Source organism: Trifolium pratense, linkage group LG2, assembly GCF_020283565.1.
Source record: "Trifolium pratense cultivar HEN17-A07 linkage group LG2, ARS_RC_1.1, whole genome shotgun sequence".
In the NCBI taxonomy this organism is placed as follows: Eukaryota; Viridiplantae; Streptophyta; class Magnoliopsida; order Fabales; family Fabaceae; genus Trifolium; species Trifolium pratense.
The window spans coordinates 49,919,458-49,935,575 of record NC_060060.1 but is presented as its reverse complement, the minus strand read 5'-3'; the positions used below and the strand labels follow the sequence as shown (position 1 = coordinate 49,935,575).

The 16,118-nt window shown below is 32.1% G+C and overlaps 3 protein-coding genes across 4 annotated transcripts; 2 read left to right on the top strand and 1 right to left on the bottom strand.

Moving 5' to 3' along the window:
* LOC123911533 (extradiol ring-cleavage dioxygenase-like) lies at nt 1–3,017 on the top strand. The gene is made up of 3 exons (XM_045962970.1): nt 1–405; nt 2,082–2,455; nt 2,625–3,017. Exons 1-3 carry the CDS (start codon nt 163–165, stop codon nt 2,818–2,820), a joined length of 813 nt encoding a protein of 270 aa, XP_045818926.1. The 5' UTR covers nt 1–162; the 3' UTR covers nt 2,821–3,017.
* Nucleotides 3,018–3,276: 259 nt separating this feature from the next.
* LOC123911534 (vesicle transport protein SFT2B) lies at nt 3,277–9,679 on the bottom strand. Its single transcript, XM_045962971.1, has 6 exons — nt 9,293–9,679; nt 7,854–7,907; nt 6,779–6,852; nt 4,922–5,039; nt 4,768–4,826; nt 3,277–3,778 (listed from the first exon to the last, which is right to left on the bottom strand). Exons 1-6 carry the CDS (start codon nt 9,443–9,445, stop codon nt 3,700–3,702), a joined length of 537 nt encoding a protein of 178 aa, XP_045818927.1. The 5' UTR covers nt 9,446–9,679; the 3' UTR covers nt 3,277–3,699.
* A 1,947-nt stretch (nt 9,680–11,626) lies between these two features.
* Nucleotides 11,627–16,118, top strand: LOC123911532 (protein COFACTOR ASSEMBLY OF COMPLEX C SUBUNIT B CCB2, chloroplastic). 2 transcript variants are annotated; one of them, XM_045962969.1, is made up of 7 exons: nt 11,627–11,963; nt 12,347–12,465; nt 13,091–13,162; nt 13,623–13,766; nt 14,419–14,572; nt 14,647–14,838; nt 15,888–16,118. In XM_045962969.1, exons 1-7 carry the CDS (start codon nt 11,702–11,704, stop codon nt 15,890–15,892), a joined length of 948 nt encoding a protein of 315 aa, XP_045818925.1. In that variant the 5' UTR covers nt 11,627–11,701; the 3' UTR covers nt 15,893–16,118. The 2 variants fall into 2 exon arrangements, with proteins under 2 accessions (XP_045818925.1, XP_045818924.1); XM_045962968.1 differs by having other exon boundaries at nt 11,691–11,963; nt 14,677–14,838.

Below are 16,118 nucleotides of genomic sequence, written 5' to 3'. Positions count from 1 at the left end.
ATTGGAAAAATTCTTTTATTATTTTTATCAAATTTACGCGTCTTCAAATATTCTCTCTTTTCTATCCTTATAATCTCTATCTCTATATATATTATGATACACAAAGAGAAAGAGAGACATAAAACAATTGAACAAAATTGAAAGCAAATACTAATTAACAACATGGCGTTGAAGTTGAAGGATACATTTTACATATCACATGGATCACCAACGTTGTCAATAGATGAATCAATTCAAGCAAGAAAGTTTCTACAATCATGGAAGAAAGATGTGTATCAAGAGAAACCTAAATCTATTTTGATTATTTCTGGTCATTGGGACACCACCGTACCAACCGTTAACGTTATTCAAACAACCAATGATACCATCTATGACTTCTATGGTTTTCCCAAACCCATGTACCAGGTTTCTTTTTTTTCTTTTTTTCATTTCTTTTCTTTTCTGCATATCTCATTCAATCATAATTATAAACAAATTTTTATTTTCTAAATATAATAATATATTAAACAAATATATTAATTATTCAAAGTTTTTTTTTTTGTCAAATAATTATTCAAAGTTTAACATATTTGAAAAGTAAAATTTTACTAAAAGTAGTTGCCATTCAAAAAAATACTAAAAGTAGTAAATAATTAATTTTTAAAAACAAACAAATAAGTAAATGTATCTGGACTCCATTTGTTCCAAATAGGAGTACATATATAGAATATTCTGTGGTCATTCTTATATTCATTGCTTTCCTTACAAGTTTTTAGACAAACAAAAAATTAGAAGTATTCGGTTTTGAGTATAAAAGTCATTCAAACCGCGAGATAAAAATGTATGAGGTTCAGTTTGGTTCGATTCGTTTTCAAAAAGTCATCCAAATCAAAAATGAAACCAATGACAATATTACCGGTTTGTTACAAAATAAACATAAATTTTAATTTATTTTATTGATTACATTATATATAATATGCATATACAGAAATTGCATACATAAGACTTATTTTTAATACAAACTGTATACTTTTGCATCGCGTGAAATGATATGTTTTGACATCCTACTGTTTTATGAACTCAATTTGGGTGGGACTTGCTAATTTGGACTAGGTAATAGGTTGACTGCTACTAGTTGATAGAGTTAGATTAAGTATTGCGGTTTCGTTTTCTGAAATGAAAACCGTGAACCAAACTGTGCGGTTTAGAAGAAAAATGATTTGTGCGGTTCAAACTAAATGCGATTTTTTGCAATTTTCAGTTTGAATTGGTTCGATTTACGGTTTTACTTTTGGATTGGTTCGGATATGATCAGGATTGAACACCCCTACAAAAAATAGTCATGAGTGTTTTCCAATCATACTCTTTTAGAAAAACAATATTATGATGTGTGAGATGATAAATTGTGATTGTGAGAATATAATCTGTTAGGTGAGATTGTGAGAATATAATCTGTTGGGTGAGATTGTGAGAAACTATAATTCAATTTTTCTTTGGAAGGATATAGTTATATATGGATGCGTTTGATCTGCTAAAAAATAAGGGACTGGACTGGACAACTTTTGTTGTACCCTGTTTGATTTGAAACAGACTATGGAACTGGACAAATTAGGCAGCAAGGGACAGGACAAAAACAAGATTTTTTGTCCCTCACTGAACCACAGGACAACTTTTTGTCCACAGTACAACTATAAAAAATACGAAAATACCCATTTTATTTTTAAATATAAAAATATTATCGCCCTATATCTCTACGGTACAGTTTTGTCCTGTCCTGTATTATCTTGTTATGTCATGTACTGTTCTGTCCAGTTCTTGCTGTTTTACGAATCAAACGCACCCTATATTTGTTAAAGGAATAGTTATATATATTTGTTAGTTGGTGAGTTATTGTCAACTAATTTTATTAGTTGTTTGATAATTCTTAAATTCAAATATTTTTCATGCACTTTTTTTTCCTTTTTTAACAAAAAGTTTTTTCCCTGAGTTATTTTGTTTTTACTAAGGAAGAACAATAAAAACTAGCTACAAAATAAGACATAAAATTTCTTCATTTCACTACCCTTTCTCTCTTACATTACATAACCTTCTCTCTTTACTAGCTCAAATATCCAGCACCTGGAGCTTCACATTTAGCCAAAAGGGTGAAGGAACTACTGAACAAATCCGGTTTCAACCGCGTCAACGAAGACAAAAAGAGAGGACTTGATCATGGTGCTTGGGTTCCACTCATGTTAATGTATCCAGAAGCTGATATCCCAGTTTGTCAACTTTCTGTTCAATCTAATTTAGATGGAACTCATCATTATAACATTGGAAAAGCATTGGCTCCTCTTAAAGATGAAGGTGTGTTGATAATAGGTTCTGGAAGTGCTGTTCATAATTTGAGAGCACTTGACTTCAGTGCAGGTGAAGAAGCTACTCCTTGGGCCTTAGAATTTGATAATTGGTTGAAAGATGCTCTTCTTGATGGAAGGTATGTACTCTTTTATTTTTCATGTGTGGGAATTTGAAGAATATATAGTTTATTTTATCAATGGTGTTGACGAGGTTTTGAGAACTGGTTCGCGAATGCAACATCACGTCTTAAAATCCTGGCTTTTCATGGATTGGTTGTGAATGCTTAATTTGAATTGCTTTTGTAGATATGAAGATGTAAATCATTATGAACAAAAGGCACCACATGCAAGAAAGGCTCATCCACATCCAGATCACTTTTTTCCATTGCATGTTGCTATTGGTGCTGCTGGTGAAAATTCAAAGGCCAAACTTATCCATAGCAGTATTGAAGTTGGCACTCTATCTTATGCCTCTTACCAGTTTACATCAGATTCAAGCTAAACTTGTACTTTAATACATAAATGTTGTTTCAGTTGCATATACTCTCTATGTATGTACTGTTATTCAATATATATCAATAAAGATTTGTTGCTTGGACGTTAAGTCACTTGTGTTTGTATGTTGTGTTGTGAAGCTATAATGTAAAGATTTAATTAATTGTTCTGTATAAGAAAATGTAAGTACTTTTATCTTGTTGAGATGTTGGATGGTTCACTTTTCAATTTATTTTTATTTAGTTTCTGCATTTGTTCATACAATTTAAGATTAAATATGGTTTGGTAACTAATCTCAGTATGTAATGTGACAACCCTGAGATACAACATTGAAATTGTAAGTTCTTCCACTTTCAAAACCGACCGACAAATGTTATAAGAGGCCTAGAGGAGTACTAGTTTCCAATTTATTCACCAAACTATGCAGGGGAAAGGGTTAAAAAAAAGAAACACAACATTAATATTTAGTGGAATGCATGCTTCTTATCAAAGAACAAAACCATCTTTGGAAATTACAAACAAAATTGTGGCAACTAAGGCATTCAAGAATTACTCAATGTTCCTTGTAGACAAATATGACTCTTAAGTTTGACACACTGTCTTACCCAATGCAAAACTACTAATATGAAAAAAGATAAAAGAAAGGACAAATGGTTGAGAAACATAACTCTTTACATTAGCTCACCGACAACATTATACAAATGCACAAGATTTTACTTCTACCGAACAAATGGAACCTAGACAAGATTCCAGAAAAGAAAGGAGCGCAAGGATGAATCACAATCCATCCTTTGAGTGACAAGGTCTATCTTCAGGATTGCATGTATGTCAAGGGTATCATCAATGCAGTTCAATAGAGGATGCTTTAGTGTTTTGAATGTTTAACCTAAAATTCTGTGTCAAAGCATGAAACCATGATCTTTGAAACCATGGACCTTGCAAAAGGTATGTAGCTCAAGCTATACCTGTCAATCAAAATATCAGAATTATTGAGGGAGTGTTAAAATAAAATAAAACATTGTAAACATGAGAGGAAGGAAGCATAGCGTCACATTTGGATAATCATATTGCATGCTCAAAGAAATATATCACACTGTATGCTGGACTGAGATAAATGATAACTCTAATATTTGTTTTAGATGTACGAAGAGTGTATTAAACCTCAATAGGAAACTTAGACATCCCAACTAGATTGACACCTCCAAGAAACGTCTCCTATGCCACAAACTCATAAATATATATTAAAAAAATGAAAAAATATGTACTAGAGAGTGAGCCAAACCTAACCCTCAAGAAAGAAAAGAAAAGAAAACAAAGCAAAAGGATAACTCTAATATGCTATGCCATGCATTCCAGATTTAATTTGGTTTAATCCTCTGTTATTGTTATTATACATAATAAATAATACTACAATAAGAAAAATATCAAACAATATTAAAAGTTATAGTATTCTTATTCTTTTATATGGCTTTACAGGTTTCTGATTAATATATGAAATTTGTATAATTCAAAGTATGGATGTAATTTTATTTCATTGTCAATGTAAAGCTATTTTGCACTATCCTTCAATCACATGGGTAGCCCAACACTTCTGATGATGTAGCAATGAATACATCATGAGACACTGGACCAAAATTGAAGTATCAGCTTATCCTAAATGTTTAAGTGTATAATACAAAACATATTGGTGCAGTGGTAGGTGCTCGTGCCTTGACTTTGAGAACTAATAAAACTGAAATAGAAAAAACATTATACTAATTTAACTGTATGCTACTGCCATACTGGTCGGCCATGTAGCATTGTTTTAGGGCATATGTGCTTAGTTCAATTTACATTAGGATCCTCCGTACAGTTAGAACACAGTCCTCATTAGATTCATGAGTTTGATGTGTGTAACTGCCCATAGGTACTGTAAATAAAGGTTCCTTATGCATTTAGAAAAATCATGACATACCAAACTAGAGCCCCAAACTCCAAGATAATTGCAAGAAGTGTCAGCAACTTGTTATGAACCTGCTCAATGCAAACCAATGAAATAAAGAGTTATTCAAAAAAGCTCTTTTCTGTCAGAAGTAAAATGAATCTGTTGCAGATGCACTTAGACTTACATAAAGTGCACAGAACAAGGCAATTATCATACTTGCGATGTATATGGCAGTTGCATAAATGCGGACAGGATCAAGCATCATCGATACTTGCCTTTTAGGACCTATGAGGAATGCTGTGCTGCCATAAAAAAGACTTCCACTTAGTATTTGAAGAAAACCAGACAGCTATTAGACCAAAGGTTAAAGGATAAATAATCCACAGTTTAAGATTTGAACTATTCGATAAATTTTAATTTAAAATGTCATGTGTAGGATGAAATGATATGGTGTAACTAGCAAACAGTTCATATAGTAAAAGACAGACAGTTGGACATATATGATCCTGTTTGCACAAACAACTTATTTCCAGCTTATAGCACAAATGCTTATCATATGATAAGCGCGCTTATGTATAAGATATTTCTAGACAAAAAATAAAATAAAGTTAAAATGATTTCATACAAGTTATAAGCTATCTTGGAAAACTTATGAAAATAAGCTGAAAATAGCTTATGAATAATGTCATAAGCTGTTTTCATAAGTTATCCCAAACAGTCTCACAAAATTTATGCCAGTAGATAAACTCAAGTAAGTCAATCCAAACAGGCCGAATTTTTTGGAGGGAAAAAAATCTGTTCTTAAGCATAGAACCAAGGGAAAACTATCATTTCAGTACCAGCAGTCTCACACCACTGATCAACCCGGCTATTACACACTGGCCACTAATCCAGAAAAACAGAAATGGAATGGAATGAAGTTTGCAGGTGTGGATGCAGGCATCCAGGGAGGACAAGATCGAAAAAGATTCGAAGGGATCCAGGGAGGATACGATCATACAAAGGTGTTTCGTCTCTGGGAAAGTTCAAAAACATGACTATGAGGGAGAGAAGATACTAAGAAAAATAGAAAGCCATCACTAACTCTCAATTGAAAATGTTATTATGATAAATTCATTCAGAACCTTGTGTGGAGCCCCATATGTCCATATACAGATAGACCCTGTTTGATTTAGTCCATAACTAACTGTGACACAGAACTGTAATTGGTAAACGTCTAAAAGCTCCGTAACTAACTATGACAGAACTCTAAGGTGAAAGCTTAACAGAAACAATTATTATAGTCTACCCATTAACTAACTAACTGATAGGTGCATTTAATTTTCTTGATTTCATGTTTAAAAGATACTCCCGCCGTTCCAAAATGTAAGTCACTTAGAGAAAAAAATTTGTATCAAATTATAAGTCACTTTACATTACCAATGAAACATTTAATGCTACTTTTCCTATTATACCCTTAACTATTTATTACTCTCTCTTCTTTCAATTATTCAATTTATCTTTCCTATGCCATTAATGAAGGACAATTTTGTAAACTAACTCATAATTTCTCTTTTCCACACAACATTAATTACATTTCTTAATTTGTGTAATTTGGCCAAAGTGACTTACATTTTGGAACGGAGGGAGTAATACATTTACTAGTCCACCCCTTATTAATATAGTCATCTACTCAACATTAAGAAATTAATGTAAGGATATTTTTGAAATAGTAACATTAAATGCGCACAGAATAACTAATTTTTGTTTGTATTTAAGTCCAACAAGTTTAGACACTTTGTGCTTATAATTGAGTCCAAAGTATTAGTAAGCAATTGTCTACAAGAAGTAATATGACATAATTTACTCTTGCAACCCCTCCCAAAAACCCCATTTTCCTTTACTGACCATAGCAATATAACAACATTCTCTAAATATATGACACTTGTGAATGGAAATTGATAATCAACTGAAATAGAGACATCACTAGACAACATCGAAGTATAATTTAGTCAAAAAAAAAAAACTAAGTATAATTATAAATTTGTGAAACAGTACATACCTTCCAAGTGAAAGCAAATTACCAAGAGTGAATGTTATCCCAAACTTGATTGGTTTGAGGAAAACAAGCATAGACTGTAAGATGGGGGAAATGCCATTAATTAGTGATTTAGATTACTCATCTCTTCCAACATAATTTTGAGTTAAGAAACATATAAAGACTAGCACTGATTAAGTTTTCAGAGGTAGTGAAATAAATCATATTCCCATCACATTTACATGACAATGGTGAGAAATCAATATGAGATCCGTTCATTATCATCATAGTAGATATGTGATTTCCATTTCATCTGTTATATTTTAACTGTAAATTTCACTAACATAATCTGAAAGTAGAGGAGTTTGTTATACATGTTCGACACTAGAAATATAAACAGAATTTTGTGTCACCACCGCCTAGTTGCTAGTATCAATACCTTTTTGAATAAATTTAGAATAAATCACAATGTACAATCTAGTGGAGAATAGCATCAAAGGTAACATAATTAGAAGTAACATTTAAATCTCCTTATTATAATTATGTTATCCAATATCAATATGGAAAAAATATATTTATTGGACTGAGAGTTGGTCAAAAGTGGAAAGTGAGACTTGACAAAATGGTAAAGGTTGCTGCCTTTTGCAAAGATATTGATGGTTCCAGGTAATAGTTCAAACTCACAATGTAAGAACTTCAGCTTCCATTTAGTTATTGGTTAGAAGCCGCGTATAAATTTTATAGTAAATTAGATAATATTTTCGATCTAACTATTGCAAAATTACAAGCTTTGCAAGTTGAGTTTGTACGTTGTGACAATCATGTTAATATGAAAGGAAAATTAACACAGGACCTACCTTAATTGCATGATCATAGACGAATAAAGAACATGTTAGCAGAGAAGTTGCTTCTTCTAAAAATATAAAGAGAGTCTGTCTTTCTTTACATGACACTGACTATGTTATATGAAGCACTCAAGAAACTTACAACAAAAATCACAAGCTTAATACGAACATTCCACATTGAACTGGAGAACCAGTACATAATCTTTATTATCAAAATTCTAAACTAGAAAGGAAACCAATGCCGTCAAACTTACCAACAGTGTGCAGGTTACTCCAGCAGCAAAGCAAATGGCAAAACCATATAGTCTCTGGTCACAAATAAAGAGTTTATCAATTAGCTTGTGCAAGATAATATACATATAGAAGAAACTTGTTCAATGAATCAATTATTAAACAAACATTTCAATATGACCGAATTATGCGTAAGGAATAAAACTTAAGAAGGTTGATGCATAACTTAGTTTAAAAAGTTGAAATATTGGAACATATAGCAGCAAGAGAAATCTAAAAGCAGCCTAATGGCCCTAATCAAAGAGTAAATCAACTACTTTAGCAGGTCTCATTTGAAAACATTTAAAAGAATTGATACTTCAGGCATTGTAATATATAGTATTTCCTAACAATTACAAGTACCTTCAGTGACAAGAAAAATTATGCGTCTTAAATTCTTACATTTCCTTGGTTTCATTATGCAATTCATAAAACAGTCCAATCTAACACCAGGATGTTTTCTTGGGAGTTATAAGGTTGCCTTGGTGGCTGGGGTGGAAGAGTTAAGCAATAGAGTGATAAGGGTGGTCTCGAGTTCGATTCTCACCTCCAGCAAAAAACTAACAAACAACAATTAACACACTAACATTGGCCGTTTTAAAAAAAATAGGATGTTTTCTTATGATTATTTTTTTTTTGATAAGCGATGTTTTCTTATGATTGAAATTTGTCTGTGTGCCTGACACATATCAATATCTCACACGACATTAAGGCTTTGTTTGACAAAAAAATAGCAGATAGTCGATAAGTGATAAGCAAGCTTATATCGGATAAGCTGGCTGATTGAATTTGCAGTGTTTGGTAAAGTTAGCGATTCAACTAGCTGATAAATATTAAATGACATAATAAAGATATGTTTAATTAATATTTACAGTTTTTCTAAGTAAGATGACAGGGGTAAGATTGGAAAAAAATTGATAAGCCATAAGCTAATTGAATTAGCTTAACAAAATATGTTATAAGCTCATGAGAGAAAAATTTTACCAAACATGTATTTTTTTCCTTTTTCAATATGAACTTATTAGCATTAAGCTATATGCTCAAAATTTGGTATTCCCCATTCCAAACAGAACCTAACACACAACACCGACACTTATGCCTACACACAATCACTTATATTTTCCTAAATTATTATCGGCGTTTACATGCAGGGCGTCGGTGTTGTGTCCGGTATTTGTGTATGTGCTTCATAGAACAGTAAATCATATCAAACCAGAAAAACATCTCGAACTTAAAAAATGACAAAAATAAAGAATCAAATGCTACGAGATTAGAGTATCAAAGATCAATGCTCAAATCAAAACCTAAATATCTGAATTCCCTATTGAATCAGAAATTCCAATTCATTTCTCAGCTAATCCTATGGTTTTTCACTTTCGGAAACAAAGCAATTAACTAGCAATGGAATTTGAAGAGAAAATACCTGTTTGGTAGTTAAGGTACAGTTGCGATTGAAATCATCCATGAAAGCGAAGGAGCTTTCGTTATCCAATGCCGCAGCTTGTTGCTCTTCGTCTTCTACTTCCATTCCAACCATCATTTTCACTTTCTCGAAGGCTTTGTTCATTTTTTCCATTGTTTTCCCACACTTTCTCGGGAAAATGGAAAAACGAAAAAGAAGAAACAGTGGATCTGTGATTTATGGAAAGTAAGAAAGAGTAACTAAGTAATGAAAATGAAGTTGCTTATATTTTAAGGAAAAAATTGGATTGGTTGAGATGTAACAACGACTCAACTTCACTGAAACCAAGCTCATATAGTCATTGACGGGAATTAAGAGATCTCTCTCCAATTTTACTTTTTTGTGATTAAGGGACAAGGCCCATGTATAAGACCGATTAATCATTGGTAAATTATTTGATAATTTCTTTTGGTTCGCCGAGTTTTTGCGCGATCTTTTCTGTTATTTAAGTAGCGAATTCAGTTTATTGTAGACATAGTGGACGTGTAAAATATATTTCATGTCACGGGTGTTCTTTTCCTCAAATTTCTCATTTTAATAATGTCAGCTACTCTGACGTGTAAAATCTTGAAACTTCATGTTAAATGGTGTAATTTTTATCAAATTTTTCATTTTAATAACGCCTGCCGCTTAAGTAGTGAACAACTGACATGTAAAATCCTGACATTTTCATGTTAGGGGCATTTTTTTCCTCAAATTTCTCATTTTTTTAATATCGCTACTTAAGTAGCAGAAGGGTAAAATGGAAATGAGAAGGGTGCGCGAGAAGTACAGGGGGCGCCAAATGAAGCTCTCAAATTATTATTTTTTGTGCGCACCTTGAATTTTCATAAATTCCCCTTCACTCTCTGGGGTGCGACCGTGAGAGTGTGTTAAAAATAGAATTTATGAAAAACTAGTCGGAAGCATAACAAAATGGGTCTTCGAACTTTCAAAATTTGAAGTTAGTTATGAATCACGAAAAACACTCAAAGCCCGATTTTTAGCGGACTTCGTAGTAGAGACAACAAATAACGAGGCAGATCAATCATCAATCTGGACCATCTTCGTCAACAAATCATCCAACTCAAACTCACGTGGAGTCGGTATTCTACTAGAGAACAATGATGGGATGGTCATTGATATGAAACTCAAATTTGCTTTCACCTTATCGAACAACCCGTCAGAAATATGAAATATGTTTGGCCGGGTTACATCTAACATTAGAAATTAGAGCAATCTAGTCCTTCAAAACAATCCTTAATTGAATACTTTTGGTTGCCCTAAAAAAACATCTTAATTGTCTAAATTAAATATCACGATTGTATTTTTCGTAAAAAAACTTTTGAAATATCAATCCAAGATACCCCCTAATGCTATGTTTGGTTGCAAGAAGCAAAGTTGTTTATAAACTCAAAATTTAGTAAAATCAGAATTGCAGCTGATTTTGCTCTTTGTAATTGCGAGTTAACTCACTAAACTCGTTCAAACTCGCTCTAAATCGTAAAGGTGGGTTAAATTTACCAAAGTTAAAACTTAAGCCCAAAACAGTTTAAGCCGAACTAAACTAAGTAAAAAACACAAGTTCAGTAGCGAGTTAAATAAAAATCTGCCTTTCTTGCATGCACCTTGTCTTTCAATTTTATCCCATCGCAGATTAAGCAACGAGTGTGTAAAAACACAAAATCTAGAAAAACAATACGGTTTACTACTTAAAGTCTGAAAACAAAACTTATAAAAATTTAATTTTTTATCGGCTTAACTACACATTTGACCCCTTACATTTATTTTTGGTTTCAATTTGGTCTCTTACGTTTAAAAAGTATCAATTTGATCCCTTACGTTTATTTTAGGTTTCAAGTTAGTCATTTCCTTCAATTTTGTCACATGTGACAGTCAATTTGCATATGTGGAGTGACACGTGACACTTGGACACATGTATTGTTCAAACGGTATTAGTGACAAAACTAACTTGAAACCTAAAATAAACGTAAGGGACCAAATTAATACTCCCTCCGGTCATTTTTATAAGGAACACTTAGGGCAAAAAATTTGGTCCTTTTTATAAGAAACTTTGACCAATTTTCAAATGTTTTAAATGTTCAATTTCACTTATGCCCTTATTTATTATGAGAGAGAATTTAAAAATATGTAAGTTAGTTGAATAAAGAGTAATTAAATAAGGGTATACATGGAATAAATTTAAATTTATAAGAGTATTAAATGAAAATAACTATGTTAAATGTGTTTCATTGGTCTGTGTGATTTTTTCAAAGTGTTCCTTATAAAAAGAACCGGAGGGAGTACTTTTTAACCGTAAGACAACAAATTGAAACCTAAATAAAAGTAAGGAACAAATATGAGTGTGTTCCTTTCCGACAGGACTACTCTATGAAAATCATTGCAACTGCAAACACATGTATGAGTAAAGTAGTAAGTAACTTGACAAAAACATTAGCCGGAAAAGAAAAGATGAACAGCATAACCACAATATCTTTGAAACCTTGTCTTCCTCGAAACAAACTGCTTTATCCCAAAACCAACTTGTTCACAAAATCCACAACAGTAGTTCGTGCAAATCTTCAGCCACCCAATTCCACCAACACAACACAGCAACAGCAGCTCAACCTCTCTGTTCTTCGCTTCACATTAGGTCTCTCTCTCTCTCTCTCTAATGTGTGCACTTTTGAATTTATTTTTTTAATAAATTAGGAAAATATGTTAATAGTTATTTTCTAATGTTAAAGTTTTTTGAGGAAAGCTAACGAAAATGACCAATATGACAAACAAAATTGAAGTTAATGAACCAATTTGTAACGTTAATTAATTAGTTAATGGGCCAATATGAAACTAATAAATAAGTTAAGGATCCATTTGTAATGTTAATTAGTTTAGGGACCAATGTGAAACTTATAATTAAGTTAAGAGACCGATTGTCCAATTTAGCCTTAAAGTGAGTGTGGTAGTTTAGGAACTAAATGGATAGTTTATTATTATTATTTCAATTCATTGATGTTAGTTTTTGCTTGATTTTAGGGATACCTGGTTTTGATGAATCCTACTTGCCTAGATGGATTGGTTATGCTTTTGGTTCTCTTATCCTATTAAATCACTTCCTTGGTTCTGATTCTGCCACTGTTACATCACCCCAGCTTGTAAGATTTTCATTTTATATATAGATAATTTTTCATTTTTTTTTTTCATTTTCTTATTCAATTAAATTTCTTTAATGGGTTAAATGTGCCAAAAAAAAAAGTGCTTTGGTTATGCAAATATAACATTATTTTTTTTTGTATTTTTAATTAAATACACAATTACTCTTTCTTTGGGGTTAAATACAAGGCAATGTTGTCAAATAGCAGCGCTATAGGATAGCATAGCGTAATTTGAATAAATCAATATTGTTCTGCAATGTCCTATTTTGTTGTAGCACACAGATTTAAACAAACTACTATTTTCCGCGATTGACCATACTAATACAAGGTCTTAAATTGAAATCATACCTTGACACTGATGAGATTTGCGGTTAAATGTGGTTTATGTGACCTCAATTGAGGTCTCATTGCGTTTATGGAGACATAAAATAAAACCCTTGGTGTTGAGTTTCTTAAGGACTAAATTGATATTTTCATTTCTTAGTACTTAGTAGGTCTTGATATTTTTTGTTGGGACTAATTTGAGTATTTACTATAAAATTTAATTTGCGATAGTAAAAACCATATTTAACCTTTATTTTTCTGTGATGATATTCAATTGCTGTGTTTTTTCTGTTATATGTAGAGAACAGAGGTTTTGGGTCTTTCTTTGGCTTCCTTCTCTATTGTGCTGCCATACCTTGGTAAATTTCTTAAGGTAACTTTATCGACGTATAGTTACATTGCTTTCGGCTTGAATAATTTGAATAAATTCATTAAGACTTTATAGATATATCATATATATGGAGCTTCCATAACATCAATAAGTTTTCTAGTTTCAATACGACTTTGTCATAATCAAATGCATTTGGAAAACAGCTTAAATCAGTGCTTATTGAATAAGCACTCATATATAAGTTATTTTTTTATAATTAAAAAGAAAATGTGCTTAAATTGTTTCCATATAAGCAGAAAACAGCTTTTGAACATGTCATTAAATATTTCTATAACTTGTCTCAAACGCTAACGCAAGTGTTTACTCTAGTAGATAAGCCCAAATAAGTTTTTTCTAAGTCAATCTAAACATAACCTAATTTCTTGCTTCTAGTATACGAAACTCGAATATAAAGTTTTTCACGTATGATATTGAATCGTTACCATGTTTGGAAATTTGTTAGGGTGCTCAACCAGTGGATCAAGCAACTCTACCAGATGGAACACAACAAATATTCGTCATGTCAACCGATATAGCGGACGGTCTGAAAGAGGACCTAGCTTGGACATCATATATTTTGCTGCGTAATACAAATGCCATAGCTGCGGTCAGTAGCATAGATTATCATTATTAGTTTATAATGGCTTGGACATTATATATTTTGCTCGTAAAACAAGAAAAGAAGGAAAAATCATATGGACAGTACGATGTTATTATAAAGTAGTATTTGCTGTATTGACATGAAATATGTATGTTTAGGATCAAAATTTGAAATTAATGTTTCAAAGTGTAAAATTTTCAAAAGTAATCATTGTAAAACTTGTGATTTCTGTTAGTGGACATGCATTACTCAGTTTTCTGTGCTGGCAGACGCTGTTCTTGTTAGGATTGGTGAAAATAGTTACTATAGTTATGTAGCACCGACACTTCATATCAAAGGTGTGTTCGACACCGACACATGTAGCTGTATTCAAATATTTCATTTTCTCAAATTATTGCCGGTGTCAACATGTCAGTTTCATGTCCAATCTCTGTGTTTGTGTTAGTGCTTCATAGGTTAATAGTTAGCGATATAGTTAGATGGTTACTTTCATTATAGTTAAAGGTTAGAGTTTATCGTGTTAATATATACATCAAACTATGTTCATTTCTCAGTGCTATTCAGTACTACTATTTATTCTCTGAATCTTTCAATCTACTTTTCTGCTCTTTAGCTTTTATTCATTTACCTTACTCTTGAACAATTCCAATGTTATCAGCTCATTTTTATTCAAGGAGAAATATGTGCAAGGGGCTACTGGAACGTAATCGAGGATTCGTCGAAAGAAATTCTTCTTGGACAGTTTAGGAACAAAATTGAAAATGCAGGCCTCAATGATTTGAAGGACACCCTATATTTTCCACAAGATGCAGGTAATGATGATAGTCATAATAATAGTAATAATATATTCAAATCAAATAATCTAGAATTTTGATGAATGTTTCAGATTCTGAATTTGAGGATCTGGTACCTAAAGGGACTCGCTCACTTTTGGTGCAACCTATATTACAAGTTTCTATTGAGACAGCTACTGATTCGCAAAAACCGGTTGGATTTATTCTGCTAGTCTCGACTGTGAGGTATGCATTTAGCATTAAAGACAGAGCTTGGATTGCAGCTGTTGCCAACAAGCTTAGAGGTAATAGCATTATCGTGTTTATACATTTGTAGATGAATTTACACTTAATGCTTTTACTACTTCCGTTCCTTTTTAGTTGTCATTTTACGATTATTTTCACATATCAAGAAAATCAATAAGTTTTGTTACTTTTGATGAGATTATCTTTCTGTTTCCTTCACTACTCTTAACTATTTATTATCCCACTAAACCTATTTCCCTCTCTGTAATAAATAGTTAAGGATAGTGTATCCAAAAAATAGTTAAGGATATTATTGACAAAACAATAGTTAAAATTGCGTTAAAAGTAGAAAATATGAACAAATGTTTTCTACAAAAGCGACATTTAAAAAGGAAATGCACGAGTATTAGTCAAGCAAGTCTGAATTCCATTTGAGGCCTATATTATTATTAACTGAATGGTTTTTCATTTTTATGTTTCTGTTGAGATATTTGAAATTCTGTTATGATATTCAGTGAATGTTCTGTTGTAAATAGGATAGATTCAAATAATTGTATCCCTATCATCATGGGATTTTAGTTGTACACTATATATTGATTAGCTTAGGACGAATCGTTCGGGAGAACCCGAGTTCGATTCCTGGTGGGAACAATTCTTAGCCAAATTTTACTTACCTCGTGACCGAACTCTTACATTACAGGGCCCCCTTTCCCTAGGAACCAGAGGGTTAATACCAAAAGTATATTGATTAGCATAAATAAACACATTGAGGAATTAACTGTTTCAAATCAACGGAAGACGGGTCTCATATTTGAAAATTTGGCATTTCTTTTTAAACCAAATCTAGCATCTTTTACATGGATTTACATGAATTTTTGGGATATATTTAGCAGGATTTTTAATACATTGGTGCATAGTTATATTTTTAATGATTTTAGAGATTATGTTTAGATGTGTGCTCCTAGTCCATGTTACTCTTTATTCTCTTTTGTTACTCATTTTTCTGTTATCAACATATATAACAAAAGGCTACAAGATGTTAAGTACTCTTAATCTCTTACTAACCTTTCGTGTTTCCCTTTCAAATCTCTGCGATGTTTGTTTACAGGCTGATTAGGATTTCCCTCAAGTTCAAGCCAAACTTCGATTCAATTTTGTACAAGTAGATTGAAGAGATAAAATAGAGTATCTTCTGCATGGATGATAAAGTGGTAACAAAAGGAAAGTAGCAGTAATAGAAGCAGAATGGTATCAAGCTTGTGATACTACACATTTTTTATATCATGCTTGTAGGTGTAATTATGCAGCCAATTGACCTGATGAGTAACGACCAGAAGAT